Source organism: Periplaneta americana, chromosome 8, assembly GCF_040183065.1.
Source record: "Periplaneta americana isolate PAMFEO1 chromosome 8, P.americana_PAMFEO1_priV1, whole genome shotgun sequence".
In the NCBI taxonomy this organism is placed as follows: Eukaryota; Metazoa; Arthropoda; class Insecta; order Blattodea; family Blattidae; genus Periplaneta; species Periplaneta americana.
This window is the reverse complement of record NC_091124.1, coordinates 120,661,767-120,683,839: the sequence shown is the minus strand read 5'-3', so window position 1 is coordinate 120,683,839 and position 22,073 is coordinate 120,661,767. Positions and strand designations below refer to the sequence as shown.

Here is a 22,073-nt window from a genome sequence, read left to right as displayed (position 1 = left end):
TAGATCCATTGGGCTGAAGTGGTCAAAGTTACCATGACTGCTTTAGTTAAATCTTCTACCTATACTCATGGAAAGAAAAAAATGACCGGCTTGGGAAAGTCTTTGTGCTGGCCATGCAGTACAGCAGAACCGAAATTTTGCATAATATTAGCTTTATGATTCCGTTTACTGCTGACCCCGTTCTGCCGTTATCCATTTTTAATTTAGACAATGATATAACTCACAAACTTCCAAATACGGTACATGAATTTAACAAGGAACAATTTTCCTGGTGTCCGCGATATTCACTGCTTATATAGGTATGGCAAGGATATTGATAAAGGCTTTTTCTCTAGGTGTGACGTAGTTCAGTGGTATAATGTTTGATTCATTTCCAATAGAAGACAAAAGTTACCATGTTTGAGTTCGGCCCGTTATTTGATTTCTTATGAGTTCATATTTTGTTTCACTTCATATAAATTTTATTTCACTATCGCTGCCATATTGTGTTTTATTAGTACGGCAATTTACTGACCTACCCAAAACAAAAACCAGTATCGCTTTGAAACAATAATGTATATAATATAATCAAATAACGACGAAAAATTACTTCTAAGTGACAATGCCAATTTTACACCAGCCGTGGCGAAAATGTTATCGTGCGCCGAGCCACTGTGTAACCTGAAACATGCATCGCACCTATGGAGGGAGGCGGACACCCGAAGGGGAAGTGAAGCAACTGTCTGACTTATTAACGGATTTTCATTTTCCTTACGTCAAGCACTTAAATATAATTTTATACAGTATAAGGTTACAAACTAATGTTTAGTACGTGTAACGAAGAAAGAAATGAACAAGAAAACATATACACATTATCACACCCTAAAATTGTTTCCAGAATGTCTCTGCATCAGAGTTTCAAAATCAGGAATTATGTCACTTATTCCCAGTCGTAGTTGATCACGAAGGTATTTGTCTGTCAGTCGTGATCTAAATTTGGTTTTTACTATTTTCATGTTGAAAATAATTTTTACAAACGTAAATTGTAGCGAACATGACTTCAATAGTGCAAGCGAAAGAACGAAGCTTCGGATATTTATTTTTTGGCAAAGATTTGAAAAGTTCAACATTTGTCAAATCCTTACATCTAGCTCTCATTTAACATCACATTGTAAATCTGTGAGTTTAAATTAAAGATCTAACCGCATTAAGGATCTACGTACAGAGATAATAATAATAATAATAATAATAATAATAATAATAATAATAATAATAATAATAATAATAATAATAATAATAATAATGGCGCCCGGGTAGCTCAGTTGGTAGAGCAGCTGGCTACAGACTGGAAGGTCCGGGGTTCGATCCCAGGTGGTGACAGGATTTTTTCTCGTTGCCAAACTTTCAGAACGGCCCCGAGGTTCACTCAGCCTCCTATAAAATTGAGTACCGGGTCTTTCCCGGGGGTAAAAGGCGGTCAGAGCGTGGTGCCGACCACACCACCTCATTCTAATGCCGAGGTCATGGAAAGCATGGGGCTCTACCTCCATGCCCCCCAAGTGCCTTCATGGCATGTTACGGGGTTACCTTTACCTTTAATAATAATAATACTTAACCTTTTAATGTTTCATGAGTGACGTGTAGTATAATGCCGTTTTATGTTATGCAACCGTTTTTTCGTAATACTTGTGAACAAATCATACATTTAATATTCTCATCATATTGACAGCAAAAAAATGCGTCCTCTCGTCCCACTTGAAACTTTCGTTTTTGTAGAGGTACATGGTTTCGAGAGAGACATTGTGCCACTCGCAGGTCAGAGACAAATCCAAATGGAACGTAGTTTGACTCCAGTGAGTGAGAGGCTGGGGGTTGGGGAAGGTAGGAAGTAAGAGAAATGCACAGCTATCATTGCGACCCACAATGTGCTCGTGAGTCACATTTTCGCCACGGCTGATCTACACTAACAGCTTTTACAGGGTGTTCCTTATCGAATAATTCTCTCTATACCTTGTGACATATTGGCCAAGACACGAGTTTAGGAATTATTTTCTTCGGAAAACGTATTATGTGTCTTTCACGTGTTAAATTAATATTAATATAAAAGTAACACGTGAAATACACATAATACGTTTTCCGAAGTGATATAGTGTTAAAAGCTGTGTAATCAAGATGTAGGTATAATGATTATTTTCTCGTGCATTTTTGTTGTTCGAACACCAGGAGGATAAACAAATTTAATAATTTATACTTTATCTTTCGTTCTTAATGTTATAAAATTATTTTAAAATTACAATAATTAAATTTACGTAACTTTTTGTACACATTCTATTTTATATCTATTATTAAATTTGATATTTCATTTTAACATTTTCATAATATTAATGTTATGCAATAACTTCAGCTGCGAAAAATTACGAAATATACTATGAGTTTCATTGAAATAAAACCAAAGTTTAGCTGCTGGACTCTATAAATTATTGAATTTATGACGATTTTATATAGCTTGAACGTTTAAAATTTTTTTCCCCATATTCCCGTCCTTCATTCTTATAGAGTAGAATACATGACAACGCTAGTCGTATATTATAAATGACAATTATACATAATTGTTCTGCTGTATTCTTCCAATCCTGTAATATGCTTCTGCGAGTATTAAAAATTAGTGCAGCCGTTCCCACTCGACTACAGTAAGTCCGAGGTCAGTGGTGTGCATATTGAATGGAGACCCAAAAAGACTTTTCAAGGGCTACATAATTTTGCCAAAATTTATTTAAGAAACATACAATTCTGAATATCACAGGTTCAAATTGCAAAGATGTCGTAATAAAAAATCAGTCACGTCCTGGGTTCGAGCGTGCAACATTTTCTTGGCAGGCGGGCGCACTATAATTGAGCTATCGAGAAGATACGGAATGTTTGAGTGTAACATTGAAGTTGTTTGGAATATATTAATATTATCTCCAATAGGCCTATATAGCCTATTTTTCAATTAACAAGAATTTACACATATAATTGTAGTGTCTCAACGTTCTAAATCTTAATTATGATGCTTGTTGTTTATCACATCAGGATTTGTTTTAATTGTATTATGTTGTCTTTATATGCATGTTGAATTTATGTCGACAACCGTACCGTTTGACGCTCATTTAAAAAACACGAACGGCCACTTTCTGTATCCGTAAGTGTGCTAATGCTAAGCACTACAATACATGTGTGCAAGGCACTAATACATGTATTGTCTTGTTATTTCAGGAGCTAGTCGTTTTTCTCACGTGGGTTTCGCTCAGAGAAAATTTGCTCCAGGTAATTTGACTGCTCGTACAGCTGTCAGAAAAAAAAAAGTGGCCCCACTCGTGAACGAGGAATATTTTGTTAAGTCCACTTTGGATCACGGTGATGTTACACGATGCATGCTCTTGTAGAAGCAGTTTCGTAGCTATGGAGTTCCTAGATATCTGCGTCTCGTAGAGCAGCGTTAGAATGCTCGCTTAATAATTCAAAGTCTGTGAGTCCGAGCCTTGTTCAACTTATTATTTTATTTTGTTATCCTTCTTTAGCGATATAAATAATATTCAAATTATCATTTGTATTCTGTTATCATTCTTTAGCGTTATAAATAATGTTCAAGTTATCAATATTCAAGTATTAATTTTATTTTGTTATCGTTCGTTAGCGATATAAATAATAATAATTTTATTTGAAACATAATAATAGTACAATTTTGGTTGACAGTCCCGATGAAGCAAAATATTCAAGTTATCATTTGTATTATTTTATCGTTCTTTGGCTATATAATTAACATTTAAGTTATGGCTTATATTCTGTTATCGTTCGTTAGCGATATAAATAATATTCAAGTTATCATTAATATTCTGTTATCGTCCGTTACCGATATAAATAATATTCAAGTTATCATTTTATTCTGTTATCGTTCGTTAGCAATATAAATAATATTCAAGTTATTATTTATATCTGTTATCGTTTTTAGCGATATAAATAATATTCAATTATTCATTTTATTTTGTTATCGTTCGTTAGCGATAATAATAATAATAATAATAATAATAATAATAATAATAACAATAATAATAATATTTTTTAATTTGAAAGGTAATAAAGTACACTTTTGTTTGGCACTCCCGATGAAGCAAAATATTCAATTTATTATTTGTATTCTTTTATCTTTCTTTAGCGATATAAATAATATTCAAGTTATCATTTATATTCTGTTATCATTCTGAGCGTTATAAATAATATTCAAGTTTTCATTTTATTTCGTTATCGTTCGTTAGCAATATAAATAATATTCAAGTTGTCAATTATATTGTTATCGTTCTTTAGCGATATAAAGGTTATCATTTATATTCCGTTATCGTTCTTTACTGATGTAAATAATATAAATTTAATGTTAGATGCACAACAATACAATTGCATAATACTAGTGTTAGTTGTTTCTACTACTATTACATTATACTATCCTGAAACACAATAAAATGAAAAGGAGTGACGAGTATTTGAACCTGAGATGTTGACATCTGAATTCAAATTCCGACGTTCTTCCGACTGAGCTACGGGAGCAGAAGTAAAGAAGCATAAGTTATGCGGGAAAATTGGCCGAATCCCCTCCAAGACGTCCTGATGATTTGTGGAAGCTCGTCCAGGATGCTTGGGATGCCGTGGCTGAGAACAATCGCTATTTGAAAGGACTAGTCGAGTCCATGCCTCCTCGATTGCAAGATGTGATCGAGATGGGAGGAAGATGGAGTAAATATTGAATCGTGGCTTTTTGTTTTGTTTTTTGAACTGTTAATTATTTGAATTTTCTAAGGCAGACGCCAGTAAGTTTGTTTATGCCACGAAAAATATTTTTGTTGAGAATAAAATCTTTCTTTCTTTCCATTTTCAGCCATAATGTCATAATAAATTATGAAAGATTCATGGCATAATAAATTCATGAACCTGATGTTAATTACTAAAACAGTCACAAAAGAGACAGGAGCAATTATATTTTCGTTTTCTCTTAAAAAACATAAAAAAACACTACGTTGTATTCGAACACACGTCCTCACGAATATCTGTCCGAAACACTACATTACGCTACAACAGTAACACGGAGAACACTTTAATTATAACTGCAAATATCAGGCAACGTGGTCCAACAACATGTAACATCGCCTGTCTCCGATTTGTAGGAAAAATACCCGAAGGGAACTTACCTTCTAGAGAGCGGCCACTTTTCCTTTTGACAGCTGTACAATGAATCTTACAAGTTTCTGATATTTATTGAAATAAATATATCAGGATTAGTTATTATAGACCTACTTGATATATATTCCTCTTGCATTAACTTTATTTAAAGGACGTCAGACACCCGAACCTCACAGTACCATATTTTATTATCAGACTGTGGCCCAGGGTACCGAAACGCATGAAGTTACGAACTCACGGCCCACTGTGTTGTGTAGATCGAGGGGAATGGGAGATTAAGAGTGCAGCTACTCCTTGCCTCAACATGTGAATATTCAGTCACAGTAGGACACAAAATAAATGTTCACGTTCAAAAATGAAACATATAGGCTACAGTGCATTTCTAGTACAAAAAATAATTGTCTAATATTACATGTTTCAATTTACATTATACTGTACAAGTTTTAACAATATAAAATAATCATTTGTGTGTGAGCAGAAAAGAAAAAATATACAGGACTTACATAAAATAATTACATTTTTTCACAACTCAATGCACCGGATTACAAAGTACATTCGCAACGTATTAAAAGAATTTTTTTTTTTCAAGAAACGCTTTGAAATATATTATTGAAAGGGAAGTTGGCATGTACCAACATTATACACAGATCTCGATTTTTTTAATGTTGCATTTTGATTTTAATGTTAACGGCCAGTTTTGACTGTATAATTAAATATTTTCCTCGTACCATTTTCTACTACACTGCTTTTGAAAGAATCCAGTTCTATTATACTTTTTTAAGAATTTGGAAAATTCAGTGTCTTTTCCTCTAATAAGAAAATACTCTTTTCCGAACTTCTGTATAAGTTCGTTCTGAAGTGAACGCTTGGTGTTCTTAATTTTCAACATGTTCCTCAGTAGTGTGAATTATAAAATATCGAAATTAACACTAACACAAATATGCATGTATAAATTATCAAATAAATATATGGAAATAAATAAAACATACTTGTTTACTCACAGAATTCCAAGTACGTGTGGTGGTTGCAAGGACCCACGCCAAGCAGAATTAGAAAGGCGGTAATGTAATTTCTTACGAAACCAACTGTACTCGCACAGTGGCATCCCACTCCATGGGTCATGACGTCATGTATACTCCATGCGTTTCAAACTTCAGTCTCGTGAATCGGTGACCCTAGGCCGCAGTCTGTTTATTATTTCCATTCATGTACTCCAGGCATGGGCTTGGGCATGATAAGGGAAATAGGGAGGGCACACAGAAAGTGGGGAGCTTGAAAATAGGTTTGATAGAAGAAGAAGAAGAAGAAGAAGAAGAAGAGAGAGGCTCATGTCAGTAGATTTATTGGCATGTAAAAGAACTTCTGCGGGACAAAATTCCGGCACATCCGGCGACGCTGATATAACCTCTGCAGTTGCGAGCGTCGTTAAATAAAACATAACATTTTTAACAAACACTACCTAACCTTGTAGTCACTATGGGTAAATTCCTATCTTTAGTCATAATACCGCTCACGATGTTTTGTATTACAACACTTGTTTCAAGCGTATACTAATGGTATATTTACGAAATGGCTTATTATTAAATATAATCTGTATATGTTTGAATTATTTTACATTTTAATTTTAATAATAAGCATAACACATCGATGAAACGTAATAAATAAATTAAATGTCTTAGCTACTGCAATGCAATAAAGCGAACATAAGTCTTCTCGACAACAATTTCTGCATTAAAAGAATAAATTAGTATATTAAACAGTTGCTTTCATGAAATTAACTTTTACTTGTAATAATGTACACAGTATTAGTATTACGAAAAGCAAATTAATGTTTCCTCTGAATTCTTAAGGCGATCTTGGGATGAAATTTCATGTCACAAGTTGCAGAGCCGAATTCAAGTTTATGTTTCTTATTCTTGACCTCACAGAGGATCCCATGATGTACATGTGTAATAAGAATTTGTCACAAACATGCGTAGATATAAATACGGTTATTAACCTGGCTCCAAAAGCATGCATATCTGGGTATTTATCTTTCAGCAACTTCCTCAATAAATCAATTCCTCTAAGACCAATACTTATTCCTGATGTGCATATCATGTTTAAATTGAATTACTTCCGTTTTCAACTCGAGAGGAGTCTCAATGTTTCCTACTGCTAACGGATTCCCAAATAAACGACTTTTTTTTTTTTTTCATTTATTTACATCTTGGAATATTTTTTTAATTCCTTCTTATAGAGTTTCCTTCTTGCCATATTCGCTACGTTTGTCATCTGAAATATCTGGCAAAATCTTCCGAGATGAAAAATGAAACAGTTCATTGCGATTCATCTGTTTCTTTGTCTGATGTGGCACACACGCCACTGTCCTCTGTTCCTCAGATAGAATGTGACTTCGCTGTAGTGGTGGAGAAAGGTAACACGTCATGCTGTGACGTATTTGACTATTTTAGCCAAGTTTTCCCGTCCCTGATGTACTCTAATATGTTATATTTCAATTCTCTCGCTTAAAAATGAAAACATAAACGGTACAAAATCAATCAAGAAAATTATTCAAGATATTTGTAGGCCTATTATGTATGTTGTCTCTAAAATATTATTTTATTCTTTTAGCAGATGCTTCTGGACCAAGATACAGAGTTGGCATAAGCAATATAGGCGCATATGACTTTCTGTCTGGTCCTCTTCCAATGGGTCCACAAGGTAATCCATTGCTACATATCATTTAGTATTAGTTCCTAGTTAAGCCGTAACTCATAAAAATTGCGTTTAATTGTATACTGGCTTTTGCATTAACATGTGTGCCCTGTGTTGTGCTGAATCAGATCTTAACTTTGTGCTTAGCTTTCTCATTTACTGTAGTAGATACATTTTTACAGAACAATAAGTAGTATCCTAGCATATGACTAGAGTCCTGCGTTGATTACCTAGAGCCACTAAGCAAGCCGCAACATTGTGATTGCATGCAGGGTATAGATCAGTGATATTGAACCCTCCCCGCCCCCCCCACACACACACATATGCACACGCACACAGTTCAGTTCTGACTTCAGTAAGTCAGTCAACATATCGAAACAAAAGAATAAGCAAGCAGTCAGTGTAAATAATATTGTTTTTATTGTGATATATTATTGTAATTTCCATAATTCATTCATTCATTCATTCAGTCATTCATTTGTTATTTATTTACAGATGTGTACAGTACATACTGTACATAGGCTGTGATCAGTTACAATTTTAACATGTAAAACAAGTGGTGTTCATAATAACTAATTTCTACAATCTGACATTAGAGACGATAATACATGGAGCAATATATTATATATTATATTATATATTTCAATAATAAGTCGTTTTCAAATGTGAATATTCAAATTTCCATCGTTTCAATAACTTGTCGTATTACTTACTGCTAAACTAATTTTCTCTTTTATAGAATATATCTGTTTCTTTTAAAAAGTGCAATTTAAATATTCAATACTCTGTCAATAGGGGAAAAATAATGAGCATTGGTTTTTACTTTTTGGCTGAAAAATATATATTATGAAACAGAAAGTATCTGGAATCTAGATGTGCTTCATTTATTGTGAAAATAATCTTCTGTTGCTCATAAAGTGGCTATAAATAAATATTTAGTTTGTTATTATCAGGCTTCTAGACTTCGGACCCAATAGAGTAGTTCAGTGGGAAATCCGCATAACGGCGTACTGAGTATTGTGGTAAAGCGTACAGTGGGTGAGGGTACTGTAGAATGAATGCCAACAAATACGCGAAGGAAAACGCTCTGGATTTGAAGGTTCTGACGAATGATTTAGTTTTTATACAAATCCATTTTCAAACTGTGTCTGAAAATATTACACGGTTAGAAAAGTCAGAGCAAGAGATGCCGGAAGCCCTCAAACTAGTTGAGGAAATGACACAGAGAATTAATGAGACACCAAGTACACCGGTTACTGAACGTGTAAAGCAGAAGTGGAAATCAATTTTATTTAAAAATAACGGATATGGAACATTGTGTAACATAAACAGCAAATTAGTGGACATAGAGTCACCCGAGAATAAAGGACTGTCTCTTAGAGACTGCAATGATGATAGGGTTTTTCGTTTTGCTTCTATCACGTCATGCGACGTAGAGCAAAGCTTGTCACAGTACAAACTGTGTTTGGCAGATGAGCGAAAAAGACTTACGTTTGAGACACTGAGAATGTATCTTGTAGTACATTGCAATTCGGTACTATAACTGCACTTCCTAAAGACGACCAATAGGATAAATGAAGAAATTAAAATCATCTTGAATATGTCGCTCCGAATCTGTTAACACTTACGAATCTTATATAAATACACGTTGTTCTATAGGAACTGTATACATTGCAAGTCTGATTAGTGTAATATGTTACTGGTCAGTGGTGTATGCAGCGGAGGGGGGGGGGAGGAACTGGCTACCCTTCACCATTATCTCATGGCTTAGTTGTCTCATGACTGATGCCTTATTGGTGTCACTTATGAGGTTCAAACGTGTCTTCGGACATTTGACTAAAGCAACCTAAATTTTATTATATCATACTTTAAGACGAACAGGTAACAATACACTGCACCGCACGGTACATGAGAAACGTAAGCTAGTCGCTGCGAGTGTGAGAACTTGGAACAATTCAGACCTGACGATGCTCACCGACAGCGCTTATGCCGTCTCGCGTTCAATATAGTAGACAGACAGCCATACTGTAGTGTGAAGCGATAATTAACCGATAAATACTATCATGTCATGCATTGAACCTGAAACATACTTTAATCTAACGAATCATCTTGACAATAACAACTTGCCATATTTTATTTTATTTTATTTTTTTTTCAGTTTTCTACACTACCAGGGCGCCCTTCTTTACCCAAACTACGAATGCAGGTAAATTCTATATTTTACTACGTTAGAGTATATTAAGGATCTTGTTTACTACCCTCAACTTAAAAAAAAATACGAATAAAAAAATTAAATATATAAAAATTAAATTAATCTCAGTCACTTTCAATTAAGTCGATTTCAACGTTCTCTCTTTAAGGGGATTCGATTTTATGCCATAAAATTATACATCCTTTTCTGTTTAATTTGATATATATCATTATTCTATCTTCCCCCATAACTATTTTTATAACAAGTGTGAATAAGGCCCTGGAATGCACTAATAAGTTCAGTGAATTCTCTAAAGCTTGCATTTAAAAATTATTATAAAATTTTTAAATTTTTATAATTATGTATATAAGTAGATATTAATTTCTTTCAGATTTTAATGTTTTTTATAGTTATCTTTGGAATGATCACTTCAGATTAAAAATTTTATTTTGCACTTTAAAGGCTAATATAAATAATATGGTGTAAACACACGAATGATGAGCAGGGTTTGTTTAATTTAAATTAGTTTTGTAGCAAAAAATATTAGATTAGAAATTGATGCAAACACACGAATTTAACATTTTTTTTAAGAAATTAGAAAAATCCGATGGCATTTATAATTTTTATTCATGTTTATAAAGCTTAAAATCTCGCAAGAACTAAATTTTCAGAAAAATGTTGTTTGAGTGGAAAATCGAAACGAGTGATAGAATACTGTTTAAAAACGCATGTTAAACACTTTCTGAAAGAATTAGCATAATCGGTTGGAATTTAGAGATTTTATTAATGTTTATACAAAAATCGCGTTTTTAGCTCGAGATACGTCGATTTTCCCACTTGGACGATTGACACTAACAAACCCATATTTCTCCGCATGCGACCATGAATCTTTTGATAGAAATTGGTGCGTACACTCGAATTTAACATTTTTAAAGGAATTAGAGAAATCCGATGGGATTTGTAACTTTTATTCATGTTTATATAGCTCAAAATCTCGCAAAAACTAAATTTTTAGAAAAATTTTGAGTGGAAAATCGAAACGAGTGATAGAATACTGTTTAATAACGCATATTAACTAAAGTTGATAGTCGCAGGACTTGGATGAATGTTATACAATTAAGTGCGCTAGTTGCGTACTAGTTATTTGTTTGGAGAACATTTTCACTTTGTAATTTTTATGTACACATCGTTACAACTTAGTTTTGACAAGTCGGCAATGATGATTTTACAAATAAAGATATATAGAAAAAATAAATATATATAGAGACAGAGAGAGAGGGAGAGGGTGGGAGGGATGGAGGAGAGAGAGAGAGTTGAATTTGTGGCTCCAGAATGTCCATGTTATGGCTATAAATGAGGAGCCCAGTGGAAAAGGGGCCCATGCCACATTCCTGTTGATTTTTAGTTTCTTAGATAATCCAACAGATTCTGACATCTAGGATCTTCTTATGAACTTTCAGTCTTGTGGCATATGTCTGCCAGATATGGTATAAATGCCTCTTCTTCATTCGAGGATAGAATTTCGGTAGAATAAATGGTTTTCCTACAAAATTTAATGTTTGTGGCATGGGCCATTTTTCCACTGAGCCATTCCATTTTATCATAGGCTACTTTGCAACACTAGTTTCAGTAGGAATTTATATCAAAAGTAATGTTTCTTATATTACGTCACATTGCCAACAGATAGTTCATGCACTGCTCACGCTTAATATTGATCGCATGGGTTTTAAATTTTGTCCTACTGTTGAATAGCCACATTTAAATATGTATTAGTTATCGGATGTTATTTTGAAAACGTTAAAGAAATACAAAAGAAAACATCGATCTATGTAGGTTATTGCACGACTAGCAGAAACAACAGTTTGCATTCCATCAGCACACTGTGGATTTTTGTAATTGCGAGAGCAGGCAGACTAACAAGAAATTTAAGAAATAAAACTAACAGGTACCACTGCACCTCCGTTCAAGGAAATTAATAATAAACGTATAGACGTGATAAAACTATAATTTTCAAATCCTAATACTTCACTGTTTATAGTGATAGTGAGATCTCGGTAATGGTTACAAAACATGCCAATCTATAGAATCTTCGACAATAGTAATACGAATATACAACATGGTATATAATTAACTATTAATTTATACTAGTAAGAAAGAAGACGAATCATAGTCTTTTAAGAGTCTACGCACTGAGGAAAAATTTAAAAAAAAATATTATTAAAAGTATTTTACGATTGCTTTGTTAGAAATATAAATTTGCCTACACCTCTTTCATGTAAAAGCAGTGGCTATTTCTTATGGTGGAAAAGGGGCGTCAAATCAACACACTAGAGCTGCATCAATTTCTTTCTCATTTCTTGCTCCAACTCACATCCTCTTTTCGGCAGGAAGGGAGGCAGCTCCCATGCATGCGACTTAATGTTTCAAAGAAATCATAAATTTGTCACACTGATATAACAAACGACTGTTTGCTTTCCAGCACCCGTTTTAGCGAGTATTGGTGATGTCACATGGCTTCCCGCACTTTCACCGAACAACACTATCTCGTTGCCAGTCGGACCCAACGGTGCAATACGAGAACTCAAAGTAGCTTCATCGAATGAGGTACTTATAAATCGTTACAAATAATTATTGTAATGCATTCCCATAAACTTTAATGAGGATATTCCTCTTGGTTTGTTCATTATTTTGTTGCGAAAATCCTCCGACAGTAAGATGTTAGGCCCATAGACGGTTCTACGTCTTATGATGATTTGGAGAATAATAGGAGAATGTTATTAGTATTAGCTCACTACCATCAAGGGTAATGACTGATTGTGACTATAATTATTATTATCTTGAGAAAAGACACTTTATTTTACAATCTACCCGATATGGGAAGCACAAAACATCTGTTTTCTAGTTCTGTCAAGTGTAATGATGATTTAACATTGGTGTAATTATCAGACGAATTTTCGGAAAGAAACAGATTAGCAAAAAGTATAGTGAAAAAATTTACTTGAACTGAATTTCTATTCACAGCTGACAGAAAATACTGTAGGTGGACGACTTGGACGAGTTTTGTTGAAAAGTGTATATAGCTGTGTCTTGCTGTTTACGTCCCTTCATCATCAGAATCTCTATTCTTTCATTTTTTGTTAAGAAATGTTTTATGTTGATTTCATCACTAAAACTGTTTTCATAACACAGAGAGTAACAAAATGTATTAACAGGAACATGTTTACCATAGTAATCATCGCCATAGTGTTTATGTATGAAACAAATGAAGTACTGCATGAAAAGTATGCTCTTTCAGATTATATTAAAAGATCTGTGTATATTTTTAAACGTTTTAATGGCGTCATAACTCAGCAATAATAGTCACAAAAATCCTTTCTAAATACAAGGTTTAACGTGTCTGAACTTTTTTTCCAAAATCCCTTTATTCAATTTTAATTTAATCATATTTTACCGGCAGTATTTAAAATCCTGTATACATGTATCCTCCATGTTACAGTTAGCCTATAATCTTATTAATTGCTACTTTGCTAGGGACAACGACTGGATTCCTCAAATAGCTACTATTTCCCACTTCTCTGTTGCAGACGAACACGGAGCACGCAGCCTGTAGGACTCCTCACGCTGAGGACGGACACTGTCGGCACCTGCGGTACTGCGTGCTGTCAGAATTCACTGTCAGCGAGCAGCAGTTCATCCCTTACTTTTGCGAGATTCACAGGTACCATACTCATATAGGCCTATTAGAATTATTATGATAGATTGATAATTAATTTGGAAGGCGGTTAAAAATTTCTTAAAATCCACAGTGAAATGGTGTTTATTTACATCGAAACAACTGGTGTAGCATTGTTATATCTACAGTAAATGACTGTTGAAGCTTTATAATAACAATAATACTATTGAATGCGTACAACTGCAAAGAACTCAAGAATAATATCGGGCATGGAGTTGTACCACGCTGTTCTTGTGGACAACGAAGAAGGAATAATAAAACAATCCAATGGAGTTCGTAAAATTTTGAGCTGCTTACGTACATGTAAGAATGAGCACAATCACATATGAAAGCCTGCTATTGCTGTGGTTCATGTTACAGTAGTTTCACACTAATCTCCCAAAACCCGATAAAGTTGAACAATATAATGTGTTATTTGTATATTAAATCAATCCAACTGGTTGACGTTTTCATACGTTGTGATCAGAATGTGGTGTCTAAGGAGACTCTAAAAACTCTTAAAGTTCAAGAGTTTTACAATTTAAGGGGTTAAGTACAGCTTACAGCAGTAAAAGTGTGGAAATATGCAACTTTTTTTCCCTCCATTACTGTATCTTGTACAATAATAAAAATTATTATGTGTAAAACACTGTCCTTCTGCTATATGAAAAAAAATATTTTTATGACTTATAAAAATATTTACATTTTTTTCTTCAAAATTCAGTTCACTGTGCAGTGATAAAGCGTTTCCCACATAACTAAAAAAACTGTCCAACATTCTGTGATGAAATTTGTAGTGTATTTTTATACATGTCATGTCTATAATATGATGCAAGACAGGTTGTCTGAAAAAAAATAAATTCATTTAAAAAATGGTCAAATATCAATATTTTCTTCTAACACAAAATAAAAAAAAAATATTTATTAAGGAATATAGTTGTAAGAGCATGATATAGAGAAGAAGAAAGTTAGCTTCCCTTATGAAAAGGTTGCCAGATTTGACAAAGCGTATTACATATAATTTGGAAACAGACCTAAAAGGTAAAATGATATCCATTTGAAACGATGAGATAATCGAATACACAAAATGTCAGAAAAATTTACACCTAAGTGTAAATAAAATAAAAGCGAGAGAACATGAAAAAGTTAACAAGTTTATGAGTTATGAGGGAAACGCTTCATCACGCACAGTAAATTGCCATCATTTTGAATTTTGAAAAAAAAAAAGTATTTTTTTAATTTTAAATATATATATATATATATAATATATTATATATTTTTTTTTCATATAGCAGAAGAACAGTGTTTTACATCTACCAATTTTCATTATTGTACAAGATACAGTAATGGAATATTTCCAAAAATTTTACTGCTGTAAGCTGTACGTAATCCCTAAAGTGTTACAATTATGATGTTCGAGAACTGTAGTTCTACTATTCACAATATTAAATCTCTTACTTCTAATTTAGACAACAAGGATTGACCTAAAATCGTTCAAAAGTACCAGGACAAGAAACAAATCGATTAATGGAAGCCATTGTATTATTATGTCACTCTAAAAGTTCTGATTCCCATATTTTTCTTATTCATGATATGCAACAATGGTATGAAAATCACAGAAAAATTTGTGAACTTTTTCGCCATTTTAAAAAGAGTGTTTTCATTCTGGAAGATAACTTCGTTACATTAGTTTTTAAAATGGCTCCTGCACTGAGGAAAAGCAAAATCTATCCATCTGTAGGCAAACTGATGCTTTGCAATTTTCTGGGAAATTCAGCACGTTTTATTGATTATTTAACGACGCTGTATCAACTATTAGATTATTAATTAACGTTGATGGAATCAGTCCTAGCGAGATGGTATTTAGCGAGATGAGGTCAAAGATTCGCCATGTGATTATCTGACATTCGTCACAAGTTGAGAAAAACCTCGGAAAAGACCTAACCTGCAAATATCACAAGCGGGAATCCAACCCACGTCCGAACGCAGCTCTGGATCAGTAGGCGAACACATGAACCGCCTGAGCTACGCCGGTGGGCAATTTACGAGGTTGTTTGTGCAGATTTCATGCAAATAGGAACAAAAATAGATTCGGCCCACTACACTGACATACTAAGGATACTGATAACCCAACTTCACAGAAAATAACCTGATTTGCAAGATGTGAACCTTCAATGTGACAATGTCAGGCCGCACACAGGCAATCGAACGAAAGAAGTCATTGCAAAATTTGGTATATCCTTCCTCAATCGCCCTATAGCCCAGACCTCGCTTTCTTAGATTTGAATTTCTTTGGAGAGCCTGACGGGACAACACTTGGAAAACTATGATCTGAAGATAACTGCGTCGATGGGTGTGTTCTCGAGACTGTGGATTCTTTAGTGACGGCATAGTGAAACTGGTTCATAGATGGCGTAAATGTGTGATGCGCGATGGCGATTATGTTGAATGCTATATGCACAAATATGTACTCAAAAGTAGCTACTGTGTATCTGTATTTTTTTGGTCTCCATTCAGTGAAGAGTTTAAAAAAATAGGAGTCAGATCTTTAGACTAGTAAGGTACGTATGTGATGCAAATATGGCCAATGCAGAAAATATGACCACATTACTGTTCTATAGCTAATTAATATGATAACCAAAAGTTAGTGCCAGTATGTCGAACCACGTGTGAGGAAGTGTGCATAATCTTGTGTTTGGTAACCACAGTATATAGGCCTATATCATGCAGTAAAAATGTCTTGTCCCTAGTATAAAAATCGTAAGAGCCATTACACTTTGGATATGTGCCGACAAAAAAAAAAAAAGTGTGAGAAAACAACTTGAATAGTTTGCATGGAGTTCAAATATGACGTAATTGTTGTGCTTCCAGGCGCTGCAGAGCACTGAATCTTTCCCAACATATAAATAAGAGATCGGTGATTCACTTTTCACAGAAAAAGAAAACGTAAATGCAAGTTTCTTGATTGAATGTGACCAAAATTTCACCTCTCCTCCCTCTTTAATTGTTGTTACAAGTCTGACTGTGAAATGCCTAAAATTTCAATAAATAAGTTCATGAGAAGCGCAAGATTTGTTCGTGCTCGTGGAAGTAACACTACCTAAATAACGGGTTGTGTAGCCTATATCTTTCGAATAATAATTCAAGAAACAATCTATAAGCGATAATATTTTACCCATTATAGTAAAGAAACTGAATTCTTAAGAAGCGCATAAAACTTATACGCTAATTTTATTTATTTGAACTGAATTATCATTTCTGTGATAACTGTGTTAAAACAATGGCTTGCTTATTTATTTATGAAGATAAAGCTGTTTGTTAATAAAAGAATACCAACAACAACGGCTACAACACATCGAGAGGATGGACAACAAAATATAAAGCAAAAAAAAAAAAAAAATCGAGACCTGGGACATCCAGGGTCAAGAAGAATATTTGCATTTCTGAGTTTCCCAGTACAGGACATTGAAGCTGCTAAACCTGATGTGTTCAAGATGATGATGATGATGATGATGATGATGATGATGATGATGAAGTTGTTTGTTAGCCAGTGATTACGCATAAATCAACATTTGACATAAAAATAGCATATGATGATGGATGAGTGGAACAGAGAAAAATTCTCTCTGGCATCGGGATTTGAACCCGGGTTTTCAGCTCTACGTGCTGACGCTCTATCCACTAAGCCACACCGGATTCCCATCCCGAAATCGGATCGAATCCTCTCAGTTTAAGTTCCACCTCTTGGGCTCCCTCTAGTGGCCTACCCTCATGCACTGCGTCATAGATGTATGACAGCGGCACAATGTCCACACATGTGCAGAGGTGCACTCGTTATGAGTGACTAAGTGGCCGGGATCCGACGGAATAAGCGCCGTCTTAAATCACTAAGTGATTATTTTTCGCATATCATATATTATTACGATCTAAAGAAGTACATATATTATGATATTTCCGTGCAGAAATTCTGCATCATCATATGATGATGGATGAGTGGAACAGAGAAAAATTCTCTCCGGCACCGGGATTTGAACCCGGGATTTCAGCTCTACGTGCTGACACTCTATCCACTAAGCCACACCGGAGAGAATTTTTCTCTGTTCCACTCATCCATCATCATATGATGACACAGAATTTCTACACTGAAATATCATATGTACTTCGGTACATCGTAATAATATAATATATAAAAATAGCAGTTTTTTTATCGGTACTATATAAAATGTATGATAGGCTACGAAAACATCGATACTTTAGTAAAGTAATCAAATTGTATCCTGCGATAATATCCAAATTAATTTACTTGTATATACCGAATATGAACGAACTTCGTCTATTACTGAACGAGAACGAAGTCGTGTGGTACAGAGACAAACTAACAGTCTCATGTGCAAACGGGTGACATGCCAGACAGCGTGCTGGAACAGTTTTGTCTTATCAGGAATGCCAAAAACATATCTTACTGTGAATTTATGTAATTTTATTTTAGTAGGCTATTTTACGACATCTTAGGTTATTTAGCGTCTGAATGAGATGAAGGTGGTAATGTCGGTGAAATGAGTCCGGGATCCAGCACCGAAAGTTACCCAGCATTTGCTCATATTGGGTTGAGGGAAAACCCCGGAAAAAACCTCAACCAGGTAACCTGCCCCGACAGGAAATCGAGTCCGGGCCACCTGGTTTCGCGGCCAGACGGGTAACCGTTACTCCACAGGTGTGGACGAATTTATGTAATGATAAAATGAAAGGGTCGATAAATTCAAGTAAGCGTTGAATATAACATATTTTTAAAAAGGTACATTTAGCATACCACTGTGAAAAATTGTGCAGGCATAACATGAGGATTAACTCACGTTAATGCAAAACAAATGAAGCAAGAAGAACCGCAATATCCCGAAAACTATTCATTACTACATACCCAAATAATTTTAATTGAAGACTGTGATCCCAAAACGCTTTCAGTCCATTTCTATGAAAGAACTGGGCTAGTTTTTTTATCCACCGGTGTATGGATCGAGCTATAGTTTTCAAGTAACATTCATAATAACACACACTTTTAGACAAGGATTAACGTTATTTTGGAAGAAAACAAGCTTAAAATACAAGGTGAGCCATAAAAACCAGACACATTTTGCGTGTCCTTTATTCAGCTGGAAGAATTAAGAGCAGGAAAAAAACACTGTAGGAGAATAGCATTTTAGTTGCCATGCATTCCAGTGATACTGAGAATCCCGTACGTTTTTGTGAAAAATTTACGGAAATTCTGGGAGGTGACAACTTGCTAACAATCTGATCATGACATATGAAGCCCACTTTCATTTATTAGGGTACGTCAATAAGCAAAACTTCCGATATTGAGCTCCTGAGAACCCCAAGTCAATACATCAGCGTCCCCTGCACAGTTCAAAGGTTACTGTATAGTGTGGAGTAAGTTCATTTGGCCGTATTTCTTTGAGAACCAGGTCGGTGTGTTAACTCAGATCGCTACATTCACATGCTGCAGAACTGTGTGATTCCCCGGATGGGACGTAACTTTGAAGAGTGGTGGTGGCAACAGAACGAGCCACGGCTCACACTGCTCGGGCATCGATGGGGATCCTTCGACAGATATTTCCAAACCGAGTCTTTTCCCGACATGGCAATATTCTATGGCCAGCAAAATCACCTGATAAAATTGTATGTGATTTTTTTCTTTGGGGTTGCCTCAAAAGTAAACTGTTCACAACTGCTCCAACAATATCGCTGCGCTAAAGGAACGAATTGAAGCTGAAATTGAAGCAATTTCTGAAGACTTGCTGTGCAGGGTGCACGAGTGCATAATTTACGATTGCGCTCATCTCAAGCATACAGGGTTTAAGAAGTGAACAGAAATGGGCATTTAGTAAATGATTTAGTGTAGGTACAGATTATGTATCACTTAATTGCAGCAATGCTAATGTAATAATATATTAAATATATGTCTTCGAAATTTGTCTGGTTTTTATGGTTCACCTTATATAACGATAGAGGTCTCAAACGTAATCATATAAATGCATAAATCATGAAATGGCCAAATTGACTGACCGAGTTTTGGGATCGCGTGGAGATGCAAATATATGATGTTTAATATCATCTGTAGGCTTAGTTCAGGTACAAATAATGAAAATGAATTTTATTTTGCAGTTCTTCTGAAATATATGTCGGAACGTGTTGCCCTGATCACCTACAGCACACCAAGAAATGAAGACTAGTCCAGAAGAAAAAATAAACCACAATAAGTGCAGAGTACTTACAGATAACGCTGTGAGATATTTACTAGAAATGTTTTGTTACGGTACCTGAGGAAATGTTCCAGTTTCCGGTAATATAAGTTTTGTTTATTGATAAATTGATATTTTTTCTCAACAATGCCTATTGAAACGTTTATGTAAAATTAATTGTAAAAGCCAAAGGCTTCATAATGTAAAATACACGTCTTCCAGAAAATGTAGCACCTTTAAAATGAAAGTATATACTTTAAGAAAACTACTGCTAGACTTTTCTATTAACCTTTTACTCTTACCTGAATTTTAGAACAGATGCTCAAAATATCCTCGATTATGTAGTATACATGAGTTCGGAAAAACCCAGCACTCTACTGGCCCCACAACATTCTCGCGTCCCGGTAAGAATCCCGGTAGCTTAGGTTTCCTAACAGATCATGCAGTAGAACCTCTATTATCCGTGTTAATTAAGAGGGTGGGCTGAACGGTTAATGAAAAAATCGGATAATCCGTACCATAAAAGATTTTCGTAAATTTAGTGAATATACTTACACGCTCGTAAGCTCCTCTATGGTCTTGTATTGAATACGCTAGGTGGTGGATCAGAACTTTACTGATTTAAGTGTGGTTGTTAAGTTGCAAGGAAAATCCTTATAATGGCTCTCTGTCGGAAAGTAGGAAGAGTGGACGTTTCATATTGTAGATTTACGTACCGGTACTTCATACACTTTATCCTTGATTTTTATTAAATTGCATACAGTTGTGATACCAATCTCATATTCTGAGATTAGCCACAGTTTCTCGTACCCCAAACCACTCTATTTGCATTTTTTAATACTTAGTACAATACGATTTCTTTTGATACCCGTGGAAGAAATTTTATATAGAATTTATACAGTACGACAACTTGAACTGTACACCATACTGTGTAAGGGCGAAATCTTGTGATAATCCACTCTCAAAAAAATAACGTGCTAATCTAATGTACAGAACTTCATATATTTCTGTAGAAAAAAGAAGCAAGAGGAAGACAGTCGGATAATCCGATAATCGGCTAATAGGGTGACGGATAATCGGGGTTCTACTGTATATATAACAGATTGATCATCCCTATGTTAAAATCGGTAGCACTTTGAAGAGAAAAACCGCCAGGATCGCCACCCGTCTGCAGTAAACGAACACGAGATGGCAGTACAGTCGCTAATGCAATTCAAATGGGAGTTATGACGTGGCCCCTTATGTAACAACTAGATGACAGCATAGTAAACCTGACTAAAGTTGTTACCGTCAAAGCCTATAAGGCCTAGCAATCTGGGTATATATGATCTAGGTTTCCCTTTAAGCCTAGCCCAGGGCTCAATCCTTATCAGCTGTCACATTACGCTGGGGACACAATTCCGCTGTTACTTTATATTGTCAATCTCACTCCGCTATCTGAACTGCATTGAGAGAGTCATACGTATTTTTAACTAAATAATGTAGACACAGTACAGGAAGGCATTTTTCTCTTTATACCGCAACGTATTCACTTCAGAACAGAGCTGCCAACTCGTCTAATCAAGTGACACTAAATAATAGTGCATAAATCACCAGAAAATGACCAAAATATAAGTTTTATTAATTTTACTTATATTGGAGCATTTGTGTTAAAATGCAATTACAATACATGTCTCATTCTTCAGAAATACTATCTTAAGGCGTACAACATTTCCTCTTCTCCCTCCTCATCAAAGACGACATCCCACTCCCGAGAAGTTGACGCTCCGGGAGTACAGGGATATCACTTTATTTTTACTTCAATTTTTATTGTACCTGAGTTTTTGTAATGTACTTCACTCCCACCCCCTCTACTAGTAAACTTCCAACCGTTCTCCACACAGAACAAAGGCCGCGTATGCCGTCATAGTAGGCAGTACTGAGTTAGTGAGTATAGTACTTACTTACTTACTTACTTACTTACTTACTTACTTACTGGCTTTTAAGGAACCCGGAGGTTCATTGCCGCCCTCGCATAAGCCCGCCATTGGTCCCTATCCTGAGC

The 22,073-nt window shown here is 34.9% G+C and overlaps 1 protein-coding gene across 10 annotated transcripts in view; it reads left to right on the top strand.

Moving 5' to 3' along the window:
* The window catches only part of LOC138705000 (inter-alpha-trypsin inhibitor heavy chain H4-like), a 54,137-nt gene extending 33,840 nt beyond the window's left edge, over window positions 1-20,297 (top strand). For 2 of the 10 annotated variants that reach the window (XM_069833522.1, XM_069833526.1), the window contains 6 exons: window positions 3,235-3,285; window positions 7,807-7,893; window positions 10,046-10,093; window positions 12,558-12,682; window positions 13,663-13,796; window positions 19,953-20,297. In XM_069833522.1, the coding sequence (XP_069689623.1) occupies window positions 3,235-3,285; window positions 7,807-7,893; window positions 10,046-10,093; window positions 12,558-12,682; window positions 13,663-13,796; window positions 19,953-20,013 (506 nt within the window). In that variant the 3' untranslated portion in view covers window positions 20,014-20,297. Of the gene's footprint in view, window positions 1-3,234; window positions 3,286-7,803; window positions 7,894-10,045; window positions 10,094-12,557; window positions 12,683-13,662; window positions 13,797-19,952 lie in introns of all 10 variants that reach the window. The other 8 variants (XM_069833521.1, XM_069833524.1, XM_069833525.1 and 5 more) reach the window with 7 other exon arrangements.
* The last annotated feature ends 1,776 nt before the right edge of the window (window positions 20,298-22,073 follow it).